Below are 22,211 nucleotides of genomic sequence, written 5' to 3'. Positions count from 1 at the left end.
TATCCTGAGGTCCTAAGCCACCAGCTCTCCTAATTACTTTTGTAATACCAAGATTTTCTGAGGAAATGATAGTCCAGTGATTCTTTCCCATTAGGAATGCTTCAGCTATTGGGAAGTATAGAAATGTAATAAATAAATAAATAAAAATGCCTGCTTATTTATGCATTTATTTGCTTATTTATGTATTTATTTGAAGCACTTGATGCACCATATAGAGATTCTCACCAAATATAGAGATTCAATACAGAAATTCTCAGGGAAGCTTACAATAAGAATTTAAAACAACAATAAAGGCAGTAAACAAAAATAACACCTCTTTTTAAACAATGACAACAACATATCAACAGCCTAACAAATAAAAGCAGAATTAAAATCAGATCTAAAAGGCCTGGGAAAATAAAAAGGCTTTCACCTGATGCCAAAAAAATCACAAACAGTACAAGGCAAACCTCCCTGGGAAATTGTTCCAAAGCCAGGGTGCTATCACAAAGGAGGCCCTATCTCTAGTCACCGCACACTTCACAATGATGGTGAGGGAACCCAGAGATGGGCTTCCAGTACAGAAACAAATGAGGAGGTAGGCTCAAGTGGAAGTCTTTGAGGTCCTAAACTGAAAATGGACCAGGATCAAATACTGCAGTTCTAGAACTTGCATGTGTTGCATTTACCATGTCCCAGTGAGTAATCTAGCTGCTGCATTTTGATCTAATGGCAGATTCCAAAGTCTCCAAAGCCACTGTTGAGGCACAGTGTGCTACTTACCCAGAACCACTTTGGATTTGCAGATAGCTTGTATCTTCAGATCAATAGTACTGTCATGGGCACCTGTATGGCTTCATAGCAGTGCTTTCCAACCAGTGGTACTTGTATCACCTGATATACTGGAAAGTACCACTGACTGAAAAACACTGCTCCAGACTATGCCAACACATTTATGTCTGATGTAGGAACAGAGGAAGTGTCGTTCTGGCACCTCTCCTCTACCTGAGATATTTTGATGACCTCTTCTTCATACAACAGTGAGGTGCAAGAGTGGCCTGGCAGAAAGGAATCCTTTGAGAAATTTCCCGAGGACCTCCGTTATTTCCAGCCACCATCAGTCTAAGCCTGGTGGAACTCTCCATTCAACAGGTCTTTCTATACACATTCTGAACACAATGACATGGTACACAATACAACTAAAGATCACCTAATGCTAGATATCTATCTACCTGTCTTCATACACATATCTTTTCTGCCACTTTTTGCCAGAAACCAGCTGAGTGCTATAGGTTTTATGTAAGAGAGTGTGTGTGTGTGTGTGTGTGTGTGTGTGTGTGTATGTATACACACATACACACACACTATAGCGGTTGGTTTCTGGCAAAAGGTAGCAGAAAAGATATGTATATGAAGATATATCCATCCTGCGTTTTTGCCTGACATCAGTCCCCCGAAGTGGTATACAATAAATTAACACACAATAAAGTTGTTTGTTTGTTTTATAAAAAGATAGTGGTGACTGGAAAACGCACTGTGCTCCAGCTGCAAGCTCCACAGTGGCCACAAGGGAAAATGCCACCCCCACCCCCACACATTTAACCACACAATTTTGTCTCTAGGTCTGGAGTACCTCCTCTTGGGCAGTGGAATAGTTTGTGGCTCCTGGCTGTTTCTGGCAGCAGTAGTGGCAAGCAGTGGGGTCAGGGCAGGACTATGGTATCAGTTGCCCCCTCCTTAGGCCGTAGCTGCTGCTGTTGTTGCTCCAGCTGCTGCTCATTCAAGGTTCCACCATGGCTACTGGGGAAGGCCCCCACCCACCCGCAGAAGTGTGCTACCTAGCGACCAGGGCCAGGTACATCAGGTGTTCTCATAGGCTACAGATCTTGGCTCTTCCCAGCAACATGGTGACAGGCAGTGGGGGAGCATTAACTGTCCGGGCTCCCAGCACCCCGGGCCTTGCTGTTGTTGCCCCAAGTGCCTGCGTGTTCCAGCTACCGTCTTGAGTATACCATACAATCCCCTGTCTACACTGGGGTGGGCAACCTGTGGCCTTCCAGATGTTGGATTTCAGCACCCATGGGTAATCCCTCGCCATGGGCTAGGCTGGCTAGGACTGGTGAGAGTTGCACTCCAACAGTACCCGAAGGGCCACAGGTTGCCCAAGCCTACAGCCAAGCCTTATAATATCACCACATTGCTCCAGCCCCGATGGAGACCAATAAGTGCAGGACTGACACTAGGCATTCAAACTATAGTACTTGCCTGGGTAGTGAATAACATATTGACAAAACCAGATGGGTACCCAAGATGCAGTATTCTAGCTCCGACAAAGTAGGAAAAGTCAAGGAATACCACTAATCATGTCTCAGGGCCAACCCTAATATAATGTGGGAGAACCGTGATCAGCATCTCCCCCCCAAAAAAAACCCCCTTCAAAACAGCTGCATGGGGGCTAATTTGACTGGCAGGAGTGGCTTTTGAAGGGGGTTAACCATTTCCTTCCATACTGTTTTTCTGATCTAAATCATCCCCTTGATGCTGGTCTTCGTTCTGCAGGAGGGAAGAGGCAGGTACAGATGCTTCACCTGTCTTTTCCCCCTCTCCATGGGACTAATGTAAGCTTCAGAAAGAGATTTGAGTGAAGGAAACAGCATAGGAGCTCCTGCTAAAACACCCTACCTCCATTTGATCAAATTAGCAGCCCCATGTAGTTGTTTTGAAGAAGAGACAACAAAAGCCTTCCACAGGAGATCCTGATCGTATGTCTCTTGCCTCACCTCTAATTGAACCCTTAACCCCAACCTCTCCAGAATATCATAAAAGATCTACAGCCTGTTCTGGAAGAGGACGTTTGCCTCTCTCATGTCCTGGATGGTAAGGCCCATTTTTGTTTGCAGACACACACACCCCGCCCCAGCCGGAAGCAGCTACTTCTCAGTGACAACAACGGCATGTCTGAGGTACACATCCCTCCAATAAACCCCAGTACCAACCCCATTCCCAAATCTATGTGAGAGGCATTAGCATATCAGCCAGCAATGGCACCTTACCACTTACATATACTAAAGAGATTAGACTTTGTTTAAGAGGCTCAATGAGCAGAAATCAGGCATGAAAATGGTATTCAGAAACGACAGCTGCGGAGCAATCTGGCTTGCTCAGAGTCACTGAAGGCTGGGGCCACAGGTAGACCTGCACCTATTAACCTTGCATGGAAACAGGCGAGTGGTGGTGAGAAGATGGCAGAAGGGAGTGGGTCAGCCTGATGGAGGAGGGAACAGCCACTGCCACCAGCCCAGCCTGGCTTCCACGGCACACCAACGGCCAGCTTGCTTGCCTGCCTGCCAGCCCAGCCAAGGAAGTGAACCTCAGAAAGCTAGTGCAGAGTGCCCGTGGCTAAGAAGCTACGATATGACTCCGGAAACCCCTGCTTCTGCCTCAGACACGTAGTCTGTGGTTTGGCTTGCTTCCTTTAGTGATCTGCTCTGAATACAGGAAACTTTCTGCTTTCTGGCTGTGGCCCATTCATAAAGTGGATTGTGTTCAGCAGTTGACCTGCGGTGGCCTGACATTGTATGTGGATCATATTGCTAGCTGGCTGGGGCCGTACAGTTGTTTGTTTGTTTGTTTGTTTTCTGTCTTTCTCTGCAAAACAAACACAAGGCAGCTTACAACAACTTATGAAAGCAATCCAGTAAAAAACAATATAAAATCCAATAAAGAAGCACTATATCAACAGCAAAAACTTTGTGAAAAAAGGAAACAGCTCCAGAAAGGAAACAGCTCCAAATCCCAAGGGGCTTAAAATTAGGCTGACCATGCGCACCGTTTTAAACGGGACAGTACTGATTTTTTCATATTTCCCGACCGTCCCATCGTTTTAATATAAATGTCAATTTTGTCCTGTTTTTAATTTTTTTGTAAAAAACTGAACGCGTTTATCATAAGGCTCTGTGCTAATCAATGCGTGCAGTACAACTACTAGTGTGACGAAAGAGGAAGTTCCGCTTACTTTCTCCAGTCCTGGCCAGGCTTCTTGAGCTGGCGACGATCAGACGCCACCCCCTGGCTTGTCTGCAGTGGCGGGGTCTTCAGGAGGCGGTCGCTAAGCCCCATTCAGCGTGTGGGAGCCAGGAGGGTGAGTCTTGCTGTAATTTCTACCATCGTTCCGCCCAGAGAGATTCTTTCTGCCCTACATTCAGTTTGATTCGGACTTTTCAGACTCATATTTATGTTCAACAGGCTGTTAGCTATTTTTTTATTACAGCGGAACTCTCCGGTGGGACAGTAGCATATACCAGCTTGTGATAGCAGTCGGGGTGTTCATTCCTTTTTCTTTTCTTTTTGGTGTATGTTTATGATTTTTTGCAGTCCGGCCACTGCAGTCCTAGATTAATCCTTAATCTAGATTAAGTGTTGAGACAATGAGGGCTATGTTAGTTGTAATACAAAATTGTGTCATGGAGTGTGAGAAGTTTTATGATAAGGTGTTGAAAGACCGAAATTTGCTGCGTAAGATTACTTCATCGGAGAAATATTCATGGTACGATCGTGGTGAAATACAGTCCCCCTCTACGTCTACCTAAATTTTTATATGAGTTCTGTCACTGAAGAATAATTGTTAGCTCAATATGTTCATGTAATAAAACTTTTGTTATAGTCTTACTTTTTCATGAATATGGAATATTACATAACCCCGTCCTGTTTTTGTCTCAAGGAAATATGGTCAGCTTACTTAAAATACAAAAAAGAAACTGAAGAATGTCCACCAGAACAAACAGTTTTCAGTTCCCTCTTTAATACTGGCAATGGGAGGGCCAGATACAGTTGCCTGTGTGGAGGCCATGCCATCATCTGGGTGCTGTGGTGGAAAAGGCCGTTTTTCTTGTTAGTAGCCATTTTCCAGGAGCCAGATGTCCGTTAGTAGTGATGGGACAGCAAGAGGAGCTTCAGAAGATGAGCAGAGTTTCTCAGTAGGTTCATGTGGGAGAAGGCCATTCCTAAGATAGGCTGGCCCCAAGCCATTTAGGGCTTTAAAGGTCCTGCTAGCCCATGTAGAGAACAGAGCATTTTCTGAGGACTCCATGCGAAGCACCTTCAGACTCTGCTCCTGAGCATGGGCTCCACCATCAGCCATTTTCAGGCTTCTCCTCCATGTACATCCTCTGCCCTGGGCCCCAAGCCCCAGGCAATGTACAGGTTCCAAAACTGAGAAGCTTAATGGCACCCAAACACTGCCATCTGAGGTGTCCATTTCACTACACATCGTGGCAGGTCTGGCCAGAGATGACCCAAAACATTTTGGTGCTTGAGGAAGAAAATCCCAGTGCTGAACCTTTTGGTGGTAAAAAGATAATAATAAATTATTTATCATTTGCTCCCCTTTGATGGTACCCTTTCCCCTACTCCTCCAAATCCACTGCCTGAGGCAAGCTGCTTGAGGCCAGCTCTGGTTTACTGAGAAAAAATGTCAGGAAAAAGATATATTCTTTTAGGGAGAATTAATATGAAAAAAACAAGTGCTTCTTCATCCTTTGAAGGGAAGAGTGAAACAAGACACACATGCAAGACAGACAGTGGGACTCTATCCCTGGCCATTCCCCATCCAGAGGGAATAGGAGGAGCTGATTTCTCTTGAGTTACAATAAACTCTGGAATGAGGTCATGGGACAATTTTCCCCCCTTCTCCTCATTCCATTTGCATTAATACACCAAATCCTACTACTTCTTTCTTGAGTTGAATTTTGAAGGCAAGCCAAAGAAGAACATTTGCTGGGATTGGGAGTGGCTATGCACTCCGACCAAATTAGGGGACCAGCTGAAGGGGGAAGAGACAGCGTCTGCAGTGGAAAGGAACAGAGTGTATGGACAGCAGTGAGTGAAATGAGTTGTGTCCCTAAAAATAATTTTTAGAAGGTGACTTTTTGCAGGATTTTTTTTAAATAAGGGAGCAATCAACCCAGCTGGTGGGTAAGAACAGGAGGATAGCTGTTTTGGTGGATACAAAGGGGGAATCAGAAAGAAAGGGGAGCGTTGTGTTCAGCTTGAATTATTTAGTTTTCAGATGGAGCAGCTGAGCTCACAAGGTTGGTGATCATAGAAAGTGGGGAGAGCAAGGAGAATGCAACTGTTGCTGTGCATCTGTCAGTGAAAGAGGAAAATGTGCAAGAAATGTGCAAGTAGCTCCCATTTATTTTCTGTCTTCCTTTCTCACTTTGCAGGGATGACGGCCTGTGGAGCTCAGATGCTGCTGTGCCTCATAGCTCTTGCTGTCCTACCATGTGGTGAGTCTGCCCCATGGAAGCTACATCAGGGTTTTCCTTATTTTCCCTGCACTTTATATGCTGATGCAGAATCTATTTCTGTGTGCTAAAAGGGGGTTGAAGCCAAAGAGATGGAAGGGAAAGAGAGGACAGGAGGAGGAGTTGTGCAACCATGTTGGGGTGATAGGGGCATTTGCCATGGGTGCAAAACTGGCAAAGAGCATGCACTGTATTGACAAAATTCAAGTTCAAAGTCATGTGGCTGGGGCTGCATAATAAAAGAAAAGTCTCTGGGTGCCTCCAGACGGGTAGCTCCTAGAGCTACCAATCAAAAGGCATGATGTAGTTATTCCATCTTCCCCTCCTTAATAGATTTCCTATGGAATAAAAAAAAAAAAGTGGAAGAAACTGTGGGAAAACATGGGAGAATTATAAATAGAAGACCGGCTGGGGATAGATGGGAGGTGCAGTCCAACACATCTGGAGGGCTCCAGGTTGAGGAAGGCTGCTCTAGAGGATGCAGCATGGTTGTTGGTTGGATAGGCGAGAACTGTGTGTTAGTATTATATTATATTGCAGACATGCTGCTGATCTTCAGAAGTGAGACTCACTGAATTCAGTGCACATAATTGTGCACAAGATTTTAGGGTTAAATTGGTTCTCTCTTCTAATAGAATCTTGGGACCTGAACTATGAACAGTTGTGGAATCTCGGTCAGGTAATTCTCACCAACCTATGATTCCCAGGATTCACTGAGGGATGTCATGGGAATTAGACTGACATAAATCCAATATACGTTTTTAGTTCAGGCATCCTATTTCATGGTGTGCTTCCAGATGGACAGCTCCTAGCACTACCAATCTAAAGACACATAACAAGCAGCTACTGTGGATGAATTTCCTTGTGGAATTTCTCATTGCGGCAGCCACCACCATTTTGAATATGAACAGCGGGGGCACTCTCTAGGTTCTTGTTACTTGCAAACCCGGTGAGGATGGGTATTGGGGTGGTTGACAAGCCATCGTAGCTTATTAACCACCCTCATGTCATGTGAACTAGGCTGCCATGAAGCTATTCCGTCTTTCCCTCCTTAATGGATTTTTTTGTGGAAAGAAAAAAGACAGAAGAACTGGTGGGAAAACAAGGACAGTTATAAGTGAAAGACTGGAAACCCCCACCCTTGTAAATTCCTAAATGGCTGGGCAGTTGCATGATAAAGGCTTCTTCTGGAAGCAGCCATTGTCTCCAGGTGTTTTCATTTGCTGACTGCTTCTACTTGTCATATTGCCAGCTTTCTCCCCTCCCTCTTCATCACTTTCCTCTACCTTTTATAGCTAATGTAGATGTTTGTTCTTCCTCTTCAGCTCTGCAGGAATCTTTTCCATATTTTGTCTACCTGAATAATCAGTTATCTTGTATTATGTACTTTCATAAACTAAGTGTTGTTTTGTGTCCATCTGGGTCCTTTCAGACAGAGGGCTCCTAGTGCTACCAATCAAGAGAGATTGTGTAGCTATTCCCTCTTTCCCTCTTTAATGTATTTTTGATGGAAAGAAAAAACAAGTGGTGGGGAAACACACAAATGGAGGACAATGTTGTCTGGATTCCCAGTAAAATTCCATGAATGAGGCAGGGCAGTTGCACAATAAAAGCCTCATCTGGAAGCACCCTTCCCCACCCCACAACTTCTTTGAGGAGAGAGAGAGAGAGCTTTTCTACATGAAGCTGTTAATTGACCGTTAATCCACTGTGTCAGCTTTCGGTTTTGTCGCAGAATTGAGGTCCCGGCACTACATGAAGAGCATCTCTTTCCTGCTTCCCTTCTACATAACCTCTAGGGGCTTTTCTACATTGTAAAAGTGAAAGAAACCACTTTTTAACTTGTGTATTTGTGCTATTCCCCTATACCACATTGCCACCTAGAGGTTATATAGCAAAAAAGCAGGAAAAGAAATGCTCCTGGTGTAGTGCCTGGATCTCAATTCTGCAATGAAACTGAAAATAGATTCAAGGAATTAACAGCTGATTAACAGTCTCATTTCGAAAAGCTCTAGATAGAACTGTAATATAGTAGAGTAGCACAAATACACAAATGAAAAAAGCAGTTTCTTTCACTTTTACAATTAAATATCGCATTTTTCCTGCTCTAAAAAAACTCGCTGAAAGTGCTGTTTAAAAACAGAAGTGAAACTGGAGGATCACAACATCATCTAAAGAACCCATGAACAACTGTGAGTAGGGAATGACAAGCGCACAATAAATGTCTTGTGAAACCTCAGGGTTTCCAGGGCAGCTTTGCATGTCAGTTTCTTTTGGAGGAGAGAGGACTGGAGACTTAACTGGTGTTTTGTGACATCTCTTTATTTACAAGTATGCAGACTGAGCAGGTAGCAAGCAAGTAGGCACTCTGGCAGGCTTGTCCAAAGCAACTGCAGCATCCCTGAAGCCTTCAGCCAGTAGCTAGGGAGATGCCTAAGAGCCAAACTACATTTGATGAGGAATAATTGAATGGATCACCCAATGTCTTTTCCCTTACTTCAAAAGTTCAAAGCAGCTGTGGGGGCTGTTAAATGAAACAGGGAAACATCACTGGGAAAACCCTGCCTCCCCACCCCTCAGCAGTGCTAATATTAGATTCAGAGAGTGATTTTGATTGGGGAAACAGATACTTAGACGTATACTGCTGCTATACATGGAGGCTCCATTTAGCAATCCAGGCAAATAGATGCAGATGGACCTCCCTTCTTCCATGAATTTGTCGAGTCCTTTCAGCTAAGGTCATGGCCATCACTGCATCTCATGGCAGACCAGCCTGTGGCCCTTGGCTCTCCACCTCTTTCCCCAACCAGCACGGAGGGAGAAGAGTGACTTCCTTCCCACAGTGCCATTTCCCCGATAAAACTATCAGCCCCCTCCCCTCCCTGCCACACACACACACACACACAGCTGAGTCAAAGTAAAGGAGATGATGTTAGGAGGTCCAACCACAGACTCCTCTGCCACATGTCGTTTGACCCAGTGATGCATTCCAGAGCTTGGAGTGGATGCTGCCCCTCACGGCCCATTAATCAGGATTCTGCAGTTTACCATCAGATGCCAAGCTACACCGAATGCTAGAGAATGGGGCTCATTCTGCATAAAAGAATCATATTACAATAACAGTATCTCTTTGGCAACCTGGGGGATGGGAGGGGGGAGAAGCCATCACTAATTTGTAGCAGCTACTTTATGTTAATTTACGTAAATTACAGAACAGAAACAATATTTTCTTTCTCCTGTCTAGATTGGCTGTTGCCTGTGGTCACTGCTCAAGATGTTCCTGAAGACTCAACAGGTACATTTCCACTGTGGTAAACGGGAGCACTTATCAATAAGCTCAGTGGACATACATCAGAATAATGCTTAGGATCACGATGTAAATTGTATCTAGTGTGTGAATTTGGTGTGCTCATCCACACAAAGGGAAATATTAGTAGGTGTTCAGTTGGATCCCCGTATATCGTGTGTGTGTGTGTTTTTGCATGCACAAGACTTGTATCTAAGCACAAATCATGCAATGTGAAATGTGATCTTCTCACATTTCAAGAACTAAGTAGGGCTTGGTCCCTTTGAAGTGATCAGATGCCCCTTATTTTGAGATGTTTCTATATACCCTTACTGCAATAGAGAGATTAAAGGTCTCCATGACAATTAGCTGCGTTCATCAAGATTTCCTAAACCATGCCTGAATCTCTATACAATATGGAAAGACACATGGCAATGTGTAGCTGACGAACTCCATCATCCTGCATGACTTCCCCAGTGATGTCATGTGTATATTAAAAAGCATGGAGACAGAATGGAACCCTCTGGAACCCTAGAGAACAAATCCCATGGGGGCCGAACCAGAGTGTCCCAGCACTGCTCTCTGGACCCTACCTGACGGGTTGGAGCAGAACCACTGCAAAGCAGCAGTGGTGTGGCTACAACTGGAGCTTGGGACCAAAGCAAGAACCCCACAGCACGGGCCCCCCACATGACTGCCCAGAAACCGGCAGTGTCCACACCTGGAGTAGCACAGCCATGGTGCGCCCACCGGAGCTGACGTTGGTCACTGCGGCAACATTTCATCATCGGGAGCAGCCAGCCAGGCAGGTACATCATTTCAGATGAGCAGTTAATTATCTGTACTCTAAAAACATATTTTTCTTTCCTACAACAATATGGGGCTTATTCCCAAGTAAATGTGTTTTGTCACTGTAGACTTGACAGTGCTATGATTTAGTGAGTTTAAAATGTGAAACTGCACGTGCTTAGAGGTGTTTTTTTTTTTAATCAGGGTTGGTGTAGTGGGTTTTGTTTGTGGGATTTTGGGGGAGCTGCTCTAACATCTCAGAAATGTAGCACTTGTAAAGCACAGGATGGTAGTGGTGTGGGGGAAGAAAATAGAAATGATGGTTGTGCACTTCACCACTGAAATAATACACATGACTGTCTGAAGTGTCATCCCCCAACCCACAGGTAAGACCATTAGGCACAGGATCTAACAAGACCTAGCCTGCACCTCTGCAAAGCCGCTCCATGCAGCCTCAGTCCTGCCAGATAGTTGAAATGATACTACAGTTGATACCAATATCAATTCCAATATAAGTCCTACTTAGAGTAGACCCATTGAAATGAATGGGACTTGTTCTATTAATTTCAATAGGTCTACTCTAAATAGGATTATGTTGGCTTTTACCCACAGAGTTGATTTTATTTGAGCATACGAGTTATTTATGCTGCTGTTCTTGTACTGAGCTGTTTTCCTATGTGGCAGCTGAGGCCACAGGATAGTGACATGGAGATCTGAGATGCGAATTAAAGGATCTAGTCCAACATGAGGATATAAACAGCATTTTATTGGGTTTCAAATAACTAATGCTAAATTCCCCTCCCTCCCTCCCTCCCTCTAACAGTTGGATCACCCCTTGTCCCTGCTTGTGTGCCTCGATCCCAGCTGCTGTGTGCGCACACGGCCTCTTAGCTCTTTCTGCTGCACCTGCTTCTCCGGTGTCTTGCGGATAGCAAACCTCCTGCTCCTGCTGCCCTTCTGTCCCTTGATGGTCAGATGGGTCCCTAGTGCTGTGTATTGGCTGAGGCCATGGTTAAACTCCCTCTTCAGAAAGATAAACTCTCCTCTCATTTCTTCTCTCCTTTTCCCCATCCCTTTTCTGCCTTTTTAAAAAACGAGCCTCCTCTCAACCTCCCATTTCCCCTAGCAACTGTTGCCACGACTCTCCCTCTTCTCATCACTCCGTTTTCCTGGCCATGGTTACCCAGCACCAGTGACCTTGTGTATCCTGTGCCACACAGGTTCCTTGCTCACCCAAAATAGTCCAAGCCTGTTCTGTGAATAAACTGTAAATAAACCCAGTGTATGTTTTGAGAAAAATCCAGAACTGTACTGTTTTGTAGACAGAACCCACGTTGGTGAGGTCTGCACACCTTCCCAGGAAATATTTCATGTCACAAGGGAGCTCTAACCCTTTCTCCCCATGCCTCAAGTTCCCCCAGTTCAGATGATCCCCTTGGAGCTGCTATAATGTATTTAAATGATTATTGGAATCAGTGCAGCCATAAGTGCTCATCATGACTATCAAAATATTATTAATGTGGGCAGCACACAGAGTGTTTACATGTAAGTAAATACAGTCAAACAATATTAAAAATGCCATTGCCTTTATTATGCTGCTTTGTCTCCACCCCAAAGGGCATATTTACACTACAAACGTTTATGCAACTTCTACTGTCATAGCTTCCCCCAAACAATCTTGGGAACTGTAGTTTGGTGAGGGTGCTGAGAATTCTCTGTTAATGATCCTGAGCAACTCCATTTCAGGGAAGAGGGAATGACAATGAGAACTGGTGGGTCTTGAGAGCCAGGGTACCCCACTTGTGACTTCCTCTCTTGCTCCACCCCTCCTTTCTGTTTCTTCTACAATGGGCCTTCTCTGCGGCTGCCCCCGCCCCCCGCCTCCAGCACATGCTCTGGAGATGTTTTTAAAGTGGAACTGGGACTTGTCTGAGGGCAGCAAAATATGTATGTAGGTGTGGGGGAAGGGAATGGCTACCTCATTACCCCCTCATTGATGGACCTGAACTGTCCCCGAATCTGCTAGCACAGTTGCCAGATGTGCACTTCTGTCACCTTTGCACAGCTGTGCACAAAACAACTGATGCCTACAAGTCCATTGTCTCTTTTTTCAGTGGTGCCCGATGGAGAATTGCCCACTGATGCAGAAGACTTAGGTGAGTTCTTTCTTCTTTTTCCACATCCACCACTAGTGTCAGGGCTGATTCAAAATGGTGGTTTTTAGGGGCATGCATAAGATTTTTAAAGTATGCAGCATAACGAATTAGACAAGTCTGTGTCTGCAAATCTGGATGTCATATAGGCATACTCATCAGTGAGCCAGGATTGGCTGGTGCTTCATGTGGAATGTCTCCTTAGTGGAAGACCTGGATCTGAAATGACTCCCCAAGAGCATTTCTACACCAGGCTAAATTCCTGCAACTTTACCAGGGCTTTTTGCTTCTGTTTTAAATGCAGGATCATGACCGACTCCCTTTACACGTGCTTCCCTTCCCCACCCCCCACTTTCCCCCCGTATCTGCATTGTTCTATATGTTTCATCATACAGCCACTAGATGGCACTGTGGTCTAGCTCCTCTTATTGCCGGATTTCCTCTTTTCACAAGGAACTCAATGTGCTGTAATTTGATAGCTCATTATCTCTGATCTTTTAAAAAATGGGATAGAGGTCATTTAGCGCAGGAGATGCCCTGGAGGTTGACGACGTCATGTAAAGGACCCGCAAACTTCCATGAGTAAATAGTCTCAATAACAGGATAAAAGCCCCATGTGGAGAAGCCCCAAGACATTTTTACTAGAGATCCCCTTTTCTCTTTTTTAATGCTTCCATTCCCATTCTTGTCCATTACACACACACACACACACACACACTCTCTCTAACATTATTTCTTCTCTCTCCAGCTGTGGCTGATCCTAGAGAAACAGTAGCAGATGACAGAGGTAAGCACAGAGCCTGTTTTGCTGCACATGATGACATATTGGGTGTCTCTACATTAAGGGACAATCCCACAGCCCTACCGGAGCATTTTACTTCCATTTCTGTGGCGCGATTAGGATTGGCTCCTTTAGACATCAAATGTGATGTGGAATTAAATACCCCTTCCTCAGCAGCTTTCCGGGGGCTTTCTTATATTTTTCAATGGAACAGCGCCATCTACTGGCAGAATTATTGTGATATGCCGGCACTATACACTGTAGAAATTGCAGAGGAGGGGGTATATTCCAGCTTATCTCCAGTCTTTTTTAAGGTGGAATAATGGGGAAAACCCTTGGGAGATGTCCTGAAGGTTTACGATGTCATGTAGAGGACCTGCAAATTTCCATAAGTGGCCAGTCACGAGCGCATAATAAATGCCTCATGCAGAAATGGCTATTGTCTCTAAGACAGGAAAATATACTCCACTTTCTTCTTAGAATTGGTTCTTTGGTGCAGGTCAGAAAAATTTTCTGGGCAAGCCTTGGTGGTGCTGATGTTACAGTTAGAGCTGAAATGAATATCTGAAATTTACTGACATTTCAAATTTTACCATTCAAATCCTGAAAGTTTTAATTAAATATTTCAATTTGCATTTAAAATATGAAACTTTACCCCAGCATTTAAAATTCAAAGGCTTTGGACAGCATCTCTTGATTATACTAATTTTTAGCAGACATCAAATATGTAATGAAAACTCATGCCAAATGTCAAACACTAAATACCACTGCATGTCAGCCATCAAACATTATTAAATTTGAAGCACACAGTTACAGAGCAATACACACCATTATGTGTCAACAAAAGCACTATTAAATATCAAGTGGCAAACATTTACTATTGAATCAAACAGCCTTGGTTGTCAAATGCAGATACTAAATATTCAGTGACTACCCATCATATTCAAAGAAGGCCCAGTATTTGACATCACAGTTTCCTGACTCTGAGGAGAAATTTCAGGAGTGAATTCATTTTATCTTTTCTCCAGCTGGCCCCTCAGTGGAACAGCAGTGCAATAGCCTACTGTGCATAAACCCTTTCCCTTTTAAATTCCAGGTGATGGTGACCTAACAACATCTGGTAAGTTTAGTTTTGTAACCTGTCCCTTTCTGTCCTATTTGTCTTCCTCCATTCAACCAGTATCAGTTCCTTTGTATAGCTGAATTTTTTTTATTGATGGTACGTATACCTATGTTGATCTGATTTTGCACCTTCTGTTTCCAGGCAGCAACAGGACTAGGGGGCTTTTGACATTATTTTGGGTATGAAATCTTCCATGTATTTAAATAAAAAATATTCCGCCTTTCTAGGCAAAATGCCCACTCATGGTGCCTTACAATAGCTTAAGATAAAACAATATAAAGTATAATCAAACAATAAACCAACAACAATGAAAACAATACAGATGGCCGAAACAGAAGAGCAGAAAGCTTAAAAGCAACGAGGGGGCAGCCAAACCCTACCCCAAACAGACTGAACGCCTCCTTCAGGATCGCCAGAGCTCCCAGCAGGCAGCACTTCCATCTTATCTGCATAAAGCTTCATCTGTTGGTTATCCATTACAATATGGAGCCAGGGAACAGAAAGCAGAGGATGGAAGCAGATAAGGCAGGGGAGGGCGGAAGGTAGACTGAGGTCCATCAGTGGACTATTGGCCAATTTCTGGTAGACCATCTGGCTACCGCTGGTTGCTGGGATTCTTGCAAAGGCGCTAGACTAGGTGGATCGTGATCTGATCCAGCAAGGCACTTCTTATGTTCTTGAGCATGCTCAGTGCAATGCTCAGGAACACTGAACACAGAGAATTTTATTCCTTAATGCAGGGTGGGGAACCTGTGGCCCTCCAGATGTTGGACCCAAATCCCCATCAGCCCCAGCCAGCATGGGCAGTGGTTAGGGATGATGGGAGCTGGGTGGAGAAGATGCGCCCCTCCAAATTATGTTGGACTACAGCTCCCATCATCCCTGACCATTGGCCATGCTGGCTGGAACGGATGGGAATTGGAGTCCAGCATCTGCCTCTTGCTTTGTAAATTTGGTGAAACACAGGAATTCTAGTTTGTTTGTTTTTTTAATGATCACAGAATACTGGAATCAGCCCAGCACTGAGATAAGGCATCTAATGAAACCAGTGCAGTGAATGGAGTGCTGGGGTGAGACTTAGGTCCAAATCCCCAGTTGGCCTTGAAACTCACTGGGTGTTCTGGAGCCAGCCATTGCCTCTCAGCCCAACATAACTTACAGGGTTGTTAAGAGGATAAAAGTGGGGGGAGAAAGTGACCCTACGTTTTTTGGAGGAAAGGCTGAGATACATGTAGTGAATCAAACCAATCCAACTCTTACATTGGACATAGTCTTGTATTAGGTTCTTCCAGGAATGTTCAAGAAGCTACACAAAAGATGCTGATTAATTTTTTTCAGGTCACCATTGTACTGTGTACACCTGCTGCCTCTTGTTTGTATTTGCTGCTGTGAATGTAAGGAGGTGCTTGCCAGTTCCCCTATTAGCAGAAAGGATCTGCTACAACAGCTCTGCATTCGTTCATTAAATATTAGCTATCTGCATCATTTGCCTTGTCCAGCAGAGTTCCAAAGATAATATTGGAAATTAATACCCTCACGGTTCCTTCCTACATTGTTTCCCCAATAAACCCAATAATGTTTCCCCAGCAAACACTAGCAAGCCCTATAGGTTTAAGGGTGTTGATGGCAACCATGGTTGTGAAGGGATGGGTTTGCAGCATCCCTCTGGGTGAAAGCAAGGACCAGTGTCCTCTCCATGGTCTGCCAAAGCCTCGGCAGTGATACAGAGGCTCAGTCTTTCCCAGCATTGAAGTCTCCTGACTGACCTCATCTGGGGATGGCTTAGTGGAGGGATGGATCTTCCAGTCCACAGAGGTTCCCTGTCGCGCCTGCAGAGCCTCCTTGGATTCCTCCAGGGAGTAGGGCTTGGCCTCCAAGCTCTGCCTCTAGAGGAATCCCTGCTTGGAGATAATGGTGGCAGGGATTTCCCTGTGCACCAAGCCCCAGGGACTTGCCTGTGCAGAGTCTTGCCTTTGGGGAGGTCAGTGTGCAGGCAAAACTTGCCCGGCGGAGCCGGCAGCTGGAGCACTTCTCCAGCTGCCCACTCAGTCCGGGCAGTGTCACTGCACACGAGCTTTCCCCAGCTGGGGAAAGCCTGCGCACAGCAAAGCCAGTCCCTGGCGGAAGCCGGACCAATGATGCCAGGGGCCGTGGCCACGCCCCCTGACCTTATCTGGCTCACCACCCCAAAACTGTTCCCCCCCTTTGGCTTAGTGGCTGCTCGGTTTTGCCTGATGGTGTACCAACTACCTGTCTACCACTTGGGGCACCACTCCAGTGTTTTATTGATGTGAACTTCATTAGCTTTCAACATTTCCCAAGAGAGGTGGCTGGAGGCCTATCTATGGTTGTCCACCCTTCCCATGCTACAGCATCATTATATGGATACCTCATGAAGACAGCATCGTCTCTCAACTAAAACCACCCCATTCTTCTGATACTGCTGCTGTCAGTCCACAATAGAAAATAAGAAGAGCTGGATCAGAGCAAAGGCCTGTCTATCTAGTCCAGGACACTGTTCCCCACAGTGGCCAACCAGTAGTCTAGGGGAAGCACAAAGCAGGACATGAAGGCAATAGCCTTCTCGATTGCCTTCCCCAGCAACTCTTCCCCAGCAAGAGTTCCCCAGCAACCCTTATTCAGAGACATGGTGCTTCTGATCCTCATCATTACTACCCACTGATAGTCTTATCCTCCATGAATTTGTCTAATCCCCCTTTAAAGCCATCCAAGTTGGTGGCCATCACCATATCTTGTGGTAGCAAATCCCATAGTTTAATCATGCTCTCTGTGAAGAAGTACTTCATTTTATTTGTCCTGAATCTCCCTCCGTTTAGCTTCATCGGATGACTCCATTTTCTAGCATTATGGAAGTATCCACTTTCTCCACACCGGGCTTTATTCTATGCACCTCTATCAGGCCACCCCTTACTTGCCATTCTTCTAAGTTTAAGAGCCCAAATGTTGTAACCTTTCCTCATAGGGCGGTTGCTCCAGCCCCTTGGTCATTAGAGTTACCTTTTCTGCACCTTTTCCAGCTCCACAGTATCTTTTTTAAGATGTGGCAACCAGAACCATCCACAGTGTTCCCACTGTGGTTGCACCATAGATTTGTATAAGGGCAGTATGATATCGCCAGTTTTATTTTCAATCCCTTTCCTGATGATCCCTATTGTAGAATTTCCCCTTTTCACAGCTGCCACACACTGGGTTGACATTTCCCTTGAGGTTCCCACCACAACCCCAAAGTCTCTTTTCTGGTCGGTCCTTGCCATATTAGACCCCCATCAGCTTATTTATCCGTCTTCCAAATTATTTTGCAGCAGGCCTGCACAGGAGGCCTTCCCATGATCTCCCACCAGTGTCTGCACAGTATAGATCTGCTTCAAGAACTAGGGTGTAAGTGCTCCTTTATCAGCAAACTTGATATCTGATCGTTCTATGTCAGCTGCAAAACGTTATTTTGGGTGCTAATCTTGCTGAGTTGGGCAGAGTACCTTGCAGAAAATTCAGCATGCTCCTAGCACCAAATTTCAGTGTGAAATAGGAAACTATAGACATTTTTGTAAGCCCGCCCCATTCTTTGTAAGTGCGTTGGGCAGGAAATTTCTCACCAGGTTTTGATATGGTCTCTTGGCAGCCAGTTTTGATGAGTCTCCTCTATCAAGTTGATTTATCTCACCACAAGCCCCACGAAGATCAGTAGCATAAACTTACTTAGACATGTCCCTCTTTGCTTCCAGAATGCCGTGAAGAGAAGTTTCCTTGCACACGTTTGTACTCTGTTCATAAGCCTGTGCAGCAATGCATCAGTTACTTGTGTGTTACCAGGTAAGGGGGAAGAAGCCAAGAGCTTTTGGAATGCTGTATTAAGATATCCCAAATTCTGTGGTTAGATTAGATTATGTAAATTCAGTTTGATGCTGAGTTTCTGTTGCACAATTCTTTGCCTGCTGATTCAATTTGCTTATTTTAATGGTCTGTGGAAAGAATAGTGGGGTTAATAGAAAGGGGCAACTGGGATATCATGGCAGAAAGACAAAAAGATGAAAGCCACGAAAGGCCTAAGAAGCTGTGCAGAATTACCACCGGAACTTCCCTATGCCACCCCATTGCTTTGTAGCATTTAAGCAAGAACTACACACCTATTTTCATGCATTTTCTGCAAGAAGGCTAGAGACTTGCGTTTCCCCCCAAACAACAAACAAACTTTCAAATCGTCCATATTTAGGGGTGTCTGCTAAGCTAGGATATCCATAGAAAGAAAAGTAGGTGATACAATTTGAAGCAAAGGAGCAGAGGGAAGGGAAGGGATTAGGAGCCCCTTCCCCCCACCCCCACCCTCCCGTCAGTGCTTTTCCACTCTAAATCACCCACAGGTCAGCTGCTTTTCCTGAAGAACAGGGCAGTTTGACACACATTTGTGTATAACATGTTAGGATTTGCATCCTTGTTAGCAATTCCTTATCCACAGGTATTTGCCTCTCTCAGTTTTAGTTTCTCATGGATTTTTGGTCCTGTGTTTGTCTTTTCCTCACCCCTACGCCCTACCCTGTTATTTCTCATGACAGCCTCCGTCGGACATACATGATAAACAAGGAGATCTGCTCTCGTATTGTCTGCAAAGAGGATGAAGCGGTGCAGGGTGAGTAAAGATGACAAAGATTTTCCCCACAATATCATGCAAGGAAGAAAGGAAGGAAACTACTGTATGCCAAGTTTTTCTTCTCTTAGAGAAAGAAAATGGCTTATATCAGTCTTCCTTGGTGCCCCCCAGATGTTTTGGATTGTAACTTCCATCATTCATGACCATTGGCTATGCAAGCTGCAACTGATGGGAGTTGTAGTTCAAAACATCTGAGGAGTACCAAGTTGGGGAAGGCTGGCTTATGTCATAGTTCTATGACCTCACGTGTATGACTTTGTTTAGTGGAGGATAGCAAAATTCAAGAAGGATGCTTACGGATGAAGGTACAAAAGTGATAAATGGGCTTCCTAGCAAAAAAAAAAAAAGGGCAGGCAGGCAGGCAGGCAGGCAGACAGGAAGGCTGAGTACCCAGGGTATATTCTGCCTAGAGTAAAAATAAGTTAAGAAGAGAATATGATAACAAAGGTGTTGAAGGGCATGAGAAGAAGGAAGGAACAAATATTGTCAAATTACAGATTATATGCCATTATCTCCAAAACAATCGGATTGATATCCTCTAGTCCTGCTGCCCTGATCCTAAATACATTTGAAGTGTGTTTACACTAACTACACTCTCAAATAGCAATAATTCACTTAGGCTGCAATCTGATACACACTTACATGGCAGTAAGTCCCATTGAGCTCAATATGGCTTACATCTGAGTAGACAGGCATAGGATTGCACTGTTAAACAGTAAAACACTGCGCTGAACAGTAAACTGAGTGTTAGAGGTGTTCAAGGATTTGATTTGATCTGTATTTTTAAGCAAACCAAACTAATTTACACTTCCTGGAGTTATACACAGATCGAATGCAGTTATCCTTTGGTTTTCATACTTCTTGAAATTTTCCAACACAATTCTCAGCTCAGAAAATGTATCAAAATGCATTTGAAATGCGTATTTAGGTTAAAATGCATGCCAAATGTGTACTTTATGATGAAATGTGTACATAAATGAGCATTTAGGATTAAATGTGTAAAAATGCATATTTTGTGAAGACAATGTTAAAAATAATGTGAATTTTTATCTTGCATTTAAACACACACACACACACACACACACACAGCTAGAGACAGATGTAGAAACAGGACTGAATGAACTTAGGAATGAATATGTGCAAATACATATTCATATTCATAAGGGCTAAGACAAATCAGGAATAGACTATCTATCCCTAGCAAGTATAGTGTAGTGGCTAAGAGACTGAGTTATGCAGCTGGAAGCCCTCAACTGAAATCTTGCCTCTGCTATGAATTTAGTAGCTTCTATATTTCAGCCTCAGTTCCACATCTGCAATATGGGCTAACGTTACTGACCTACCTTATGGGTTGTTGTAAGGATTACAGAGATCATGTATGTCAGGGGTGCACAACCTTTTCAGCCCTCAGGACGACATGTGATGCTGGCCTGTGGGCAGGGGCCTCGTGCACGCACGCACGCACATACACACGCATTGTATGTGAAGTGTTTTGATCACTTGAAAGTTTTATATGAAAGCTCAGTATGAATGTTATTATTACATTATTGCTGAAGTAAACTATTGCGATTTGAGATCGTTAAGGCAAATGCACCCTTCCTTATAAATGTCAGATTTGTCTGAATGGAGCTCACTCCCAAGGACATGGTCTTGCAATTGAAGCTGACATATCTTTGATTCTATACTTGGCATATATGGAAGCAAGTTTATTCTGTCCGTACTCAGTAGCTACAATGAGAAGAGACTGGGTAAGGGGCATGCTAGTTATAATGCTCCTGGTGCTTTTTATATATATAAAGTCAAACTGCTTTGGGAGGAGAGAATTTAGACCAAATGAGTGGCAGAGGATGGAAGTCTTTGCTCTCCCAGTGTTTTCTCCGAATTGCCCCACAGCAGCTTTCCCCCTCACAGGGTTCCAGATGGGTGTAACATGTTGCAAAGTGCTAAGATTCCCCGGGTTGCCTCCCTCCCCATCCTAGGCATGGCTGAGTTTACTTCTACACACGCATAGAAAGATGGTTGCAAATGTGGCTGGGCATGTATGTTATGGCAAACCAGCAAGCCCTTCTTTCTCCGGTCTTTCTCTAGATGAGATCTGCCGCCAGCTGGCTGGCCTTCCACCGCGCCGCCTCCGCCGTTCCGGCCGGCCTCGAGGACCGCTCTGCCGACGGGCTCAGGACCAACAGCAGAACACTATTGATGCTCAGTGAACAACAAATTGTAGGAATGCTACAGAGGAGGAGGAGGAACTGAAATCATGGTGCACCCAGACAGTCCACTGGTGACGACCCAACATCAGTTTGCTTTCTTCCCACGACTTCCTGCCTTGGGAGGTGCTCCAGTGCTGGGAGCCTCCTTGCCTGCATGTCACTAGTGCCAGCTGGTGTCACCTTTGGGACGTGACACTAAGCCGCACCTCATATGCTCTCACTTATGTGTCGCTCTTGCCCAAGGGCTGCTTATATAAATCCCATGCACACCTACCCTAACATATACATACGTATGCATATATTCAATATATGGAGCAGTGGGCTCATGGCTGCCCTGCCCCAATGCTTGTCTTGTCTCCACCCAGTCCAGAGCCAGCTTGCCTACAGATACTGGCTGTAGTGTGTATAGGATGTGCACATTACAGTCCTTTTGCATAGGGCGGATAATGTACAATCCTTAGTCTGCAAAATCAGTGGGTAAAGATCACATAGTGGATTCAGTGAACAGAAACAGCAGTGCACTTGTCTGTCTTGTGCACATAGGCAACCCAGCTAAAGGCGGGGTGGGTGGGATCCCATTGGCCTATCTCACCGTAAGTAAACATGCTATCTGCAACTACAGTGAAAGTCAACTCTCCTTGTTTCAGGAATGACATGAAGATGGAATGATGGCTGGGAGTTACTCAGCCTAACTTCTGCCTTGCTCTTCCAGTGGAAGGGAAGCTGGTCTTTTGTACACACCACTTAAACCCCTGTGAAGCAAGCTTCGTGATTAGGACTGTCCCAGTTCCCCTGTGATAAGTCTGTTCAGGACAGCTGTCCCACAGCGGTAAACATGAGACCAAGGCAGTGCAGGCTGAGGGAGGGCAGATGCTGCCTGCTAGGGTTTGACTGCACATGGCAGAACTGCCGGGGAAGA

General features: G+C 44.7%; 1 protein-coding gene across 4 annotated transcripts in view; it reads left to right on the top strand.

Moving 5' to 3' along the window:
* The window catches only part of MFAP5 (microfibril associated protein 5), an 81,023-nt gene extending 59,107 nt beyond the window's left edge, over positions 1 to 21,916 (top strand). For 2 of the 4 annotated variants that reach the window (XM_084835501.1, XM_084835504.1), the window contains exons 3-10: positions 6,204 to 6,266; positions 9,529 to 9,579; positions 12,474 to 12,515; positions 13,261 to 13,299; positions 14,390 to 14,413; positions 18,160 to 18,247; positions 18,988 to 19,061; positions 21,171 to 21,916. In XM_084835501.1, coding sequence (XP_084691627.1) covers positions 6,204 to 6,266; positions 9,529 to 9,579; positions 12,474 to 12,515; positions 13,261 to 13,299; positions 14,390 to 14,413; positions 18,160 to 18,247; positions 18,988 to 19,061; positions 21,171 to 21,292 — 503 coding nt within the window. In that variant the 3' untranslated portion in view covers positions 21,293 to 21,916. Of the gene's footprint in view, positions 1 to 5,811; positions 5,899 to 6,203; positions 6,267 to 9,528; positions 9,580 to 12,473; positions 12,516 to 13,260; positions 13,300 to 14,389; positions 14,414 to 18,159; positions 18,248 to 18,987; positions 19,062 to 21,170 lie in introns of those variants that run through there. The other 2 variants (XM_084835502.1, XM_084835503.1) reach the window with 2 other exon arrangements.
* The last annotated feature ends 295 nt before the right edge of the window (positions 21,917 to 22,211 follow it).

Source organism: Heloderma suspectum, chromosome 2 (genome assembly GCF_057233095.1).
Source record: "Heloderma suspectum isolate Gila_16-S chromosome 2, 16-S_ref, whole genome shotgun sequence".
Lineage (NCBI taxonomy): Eukaryota > Metazoa > Chordata > Lepidosauria > Squamata > Helodermatidae > Heloderma > Heloderma suspectum.
The sequence above is the reverse complement of the archived record's forward strand: the minus strand, read 5'-3'. Positions and strand labels throughout refer to the sequence as shown.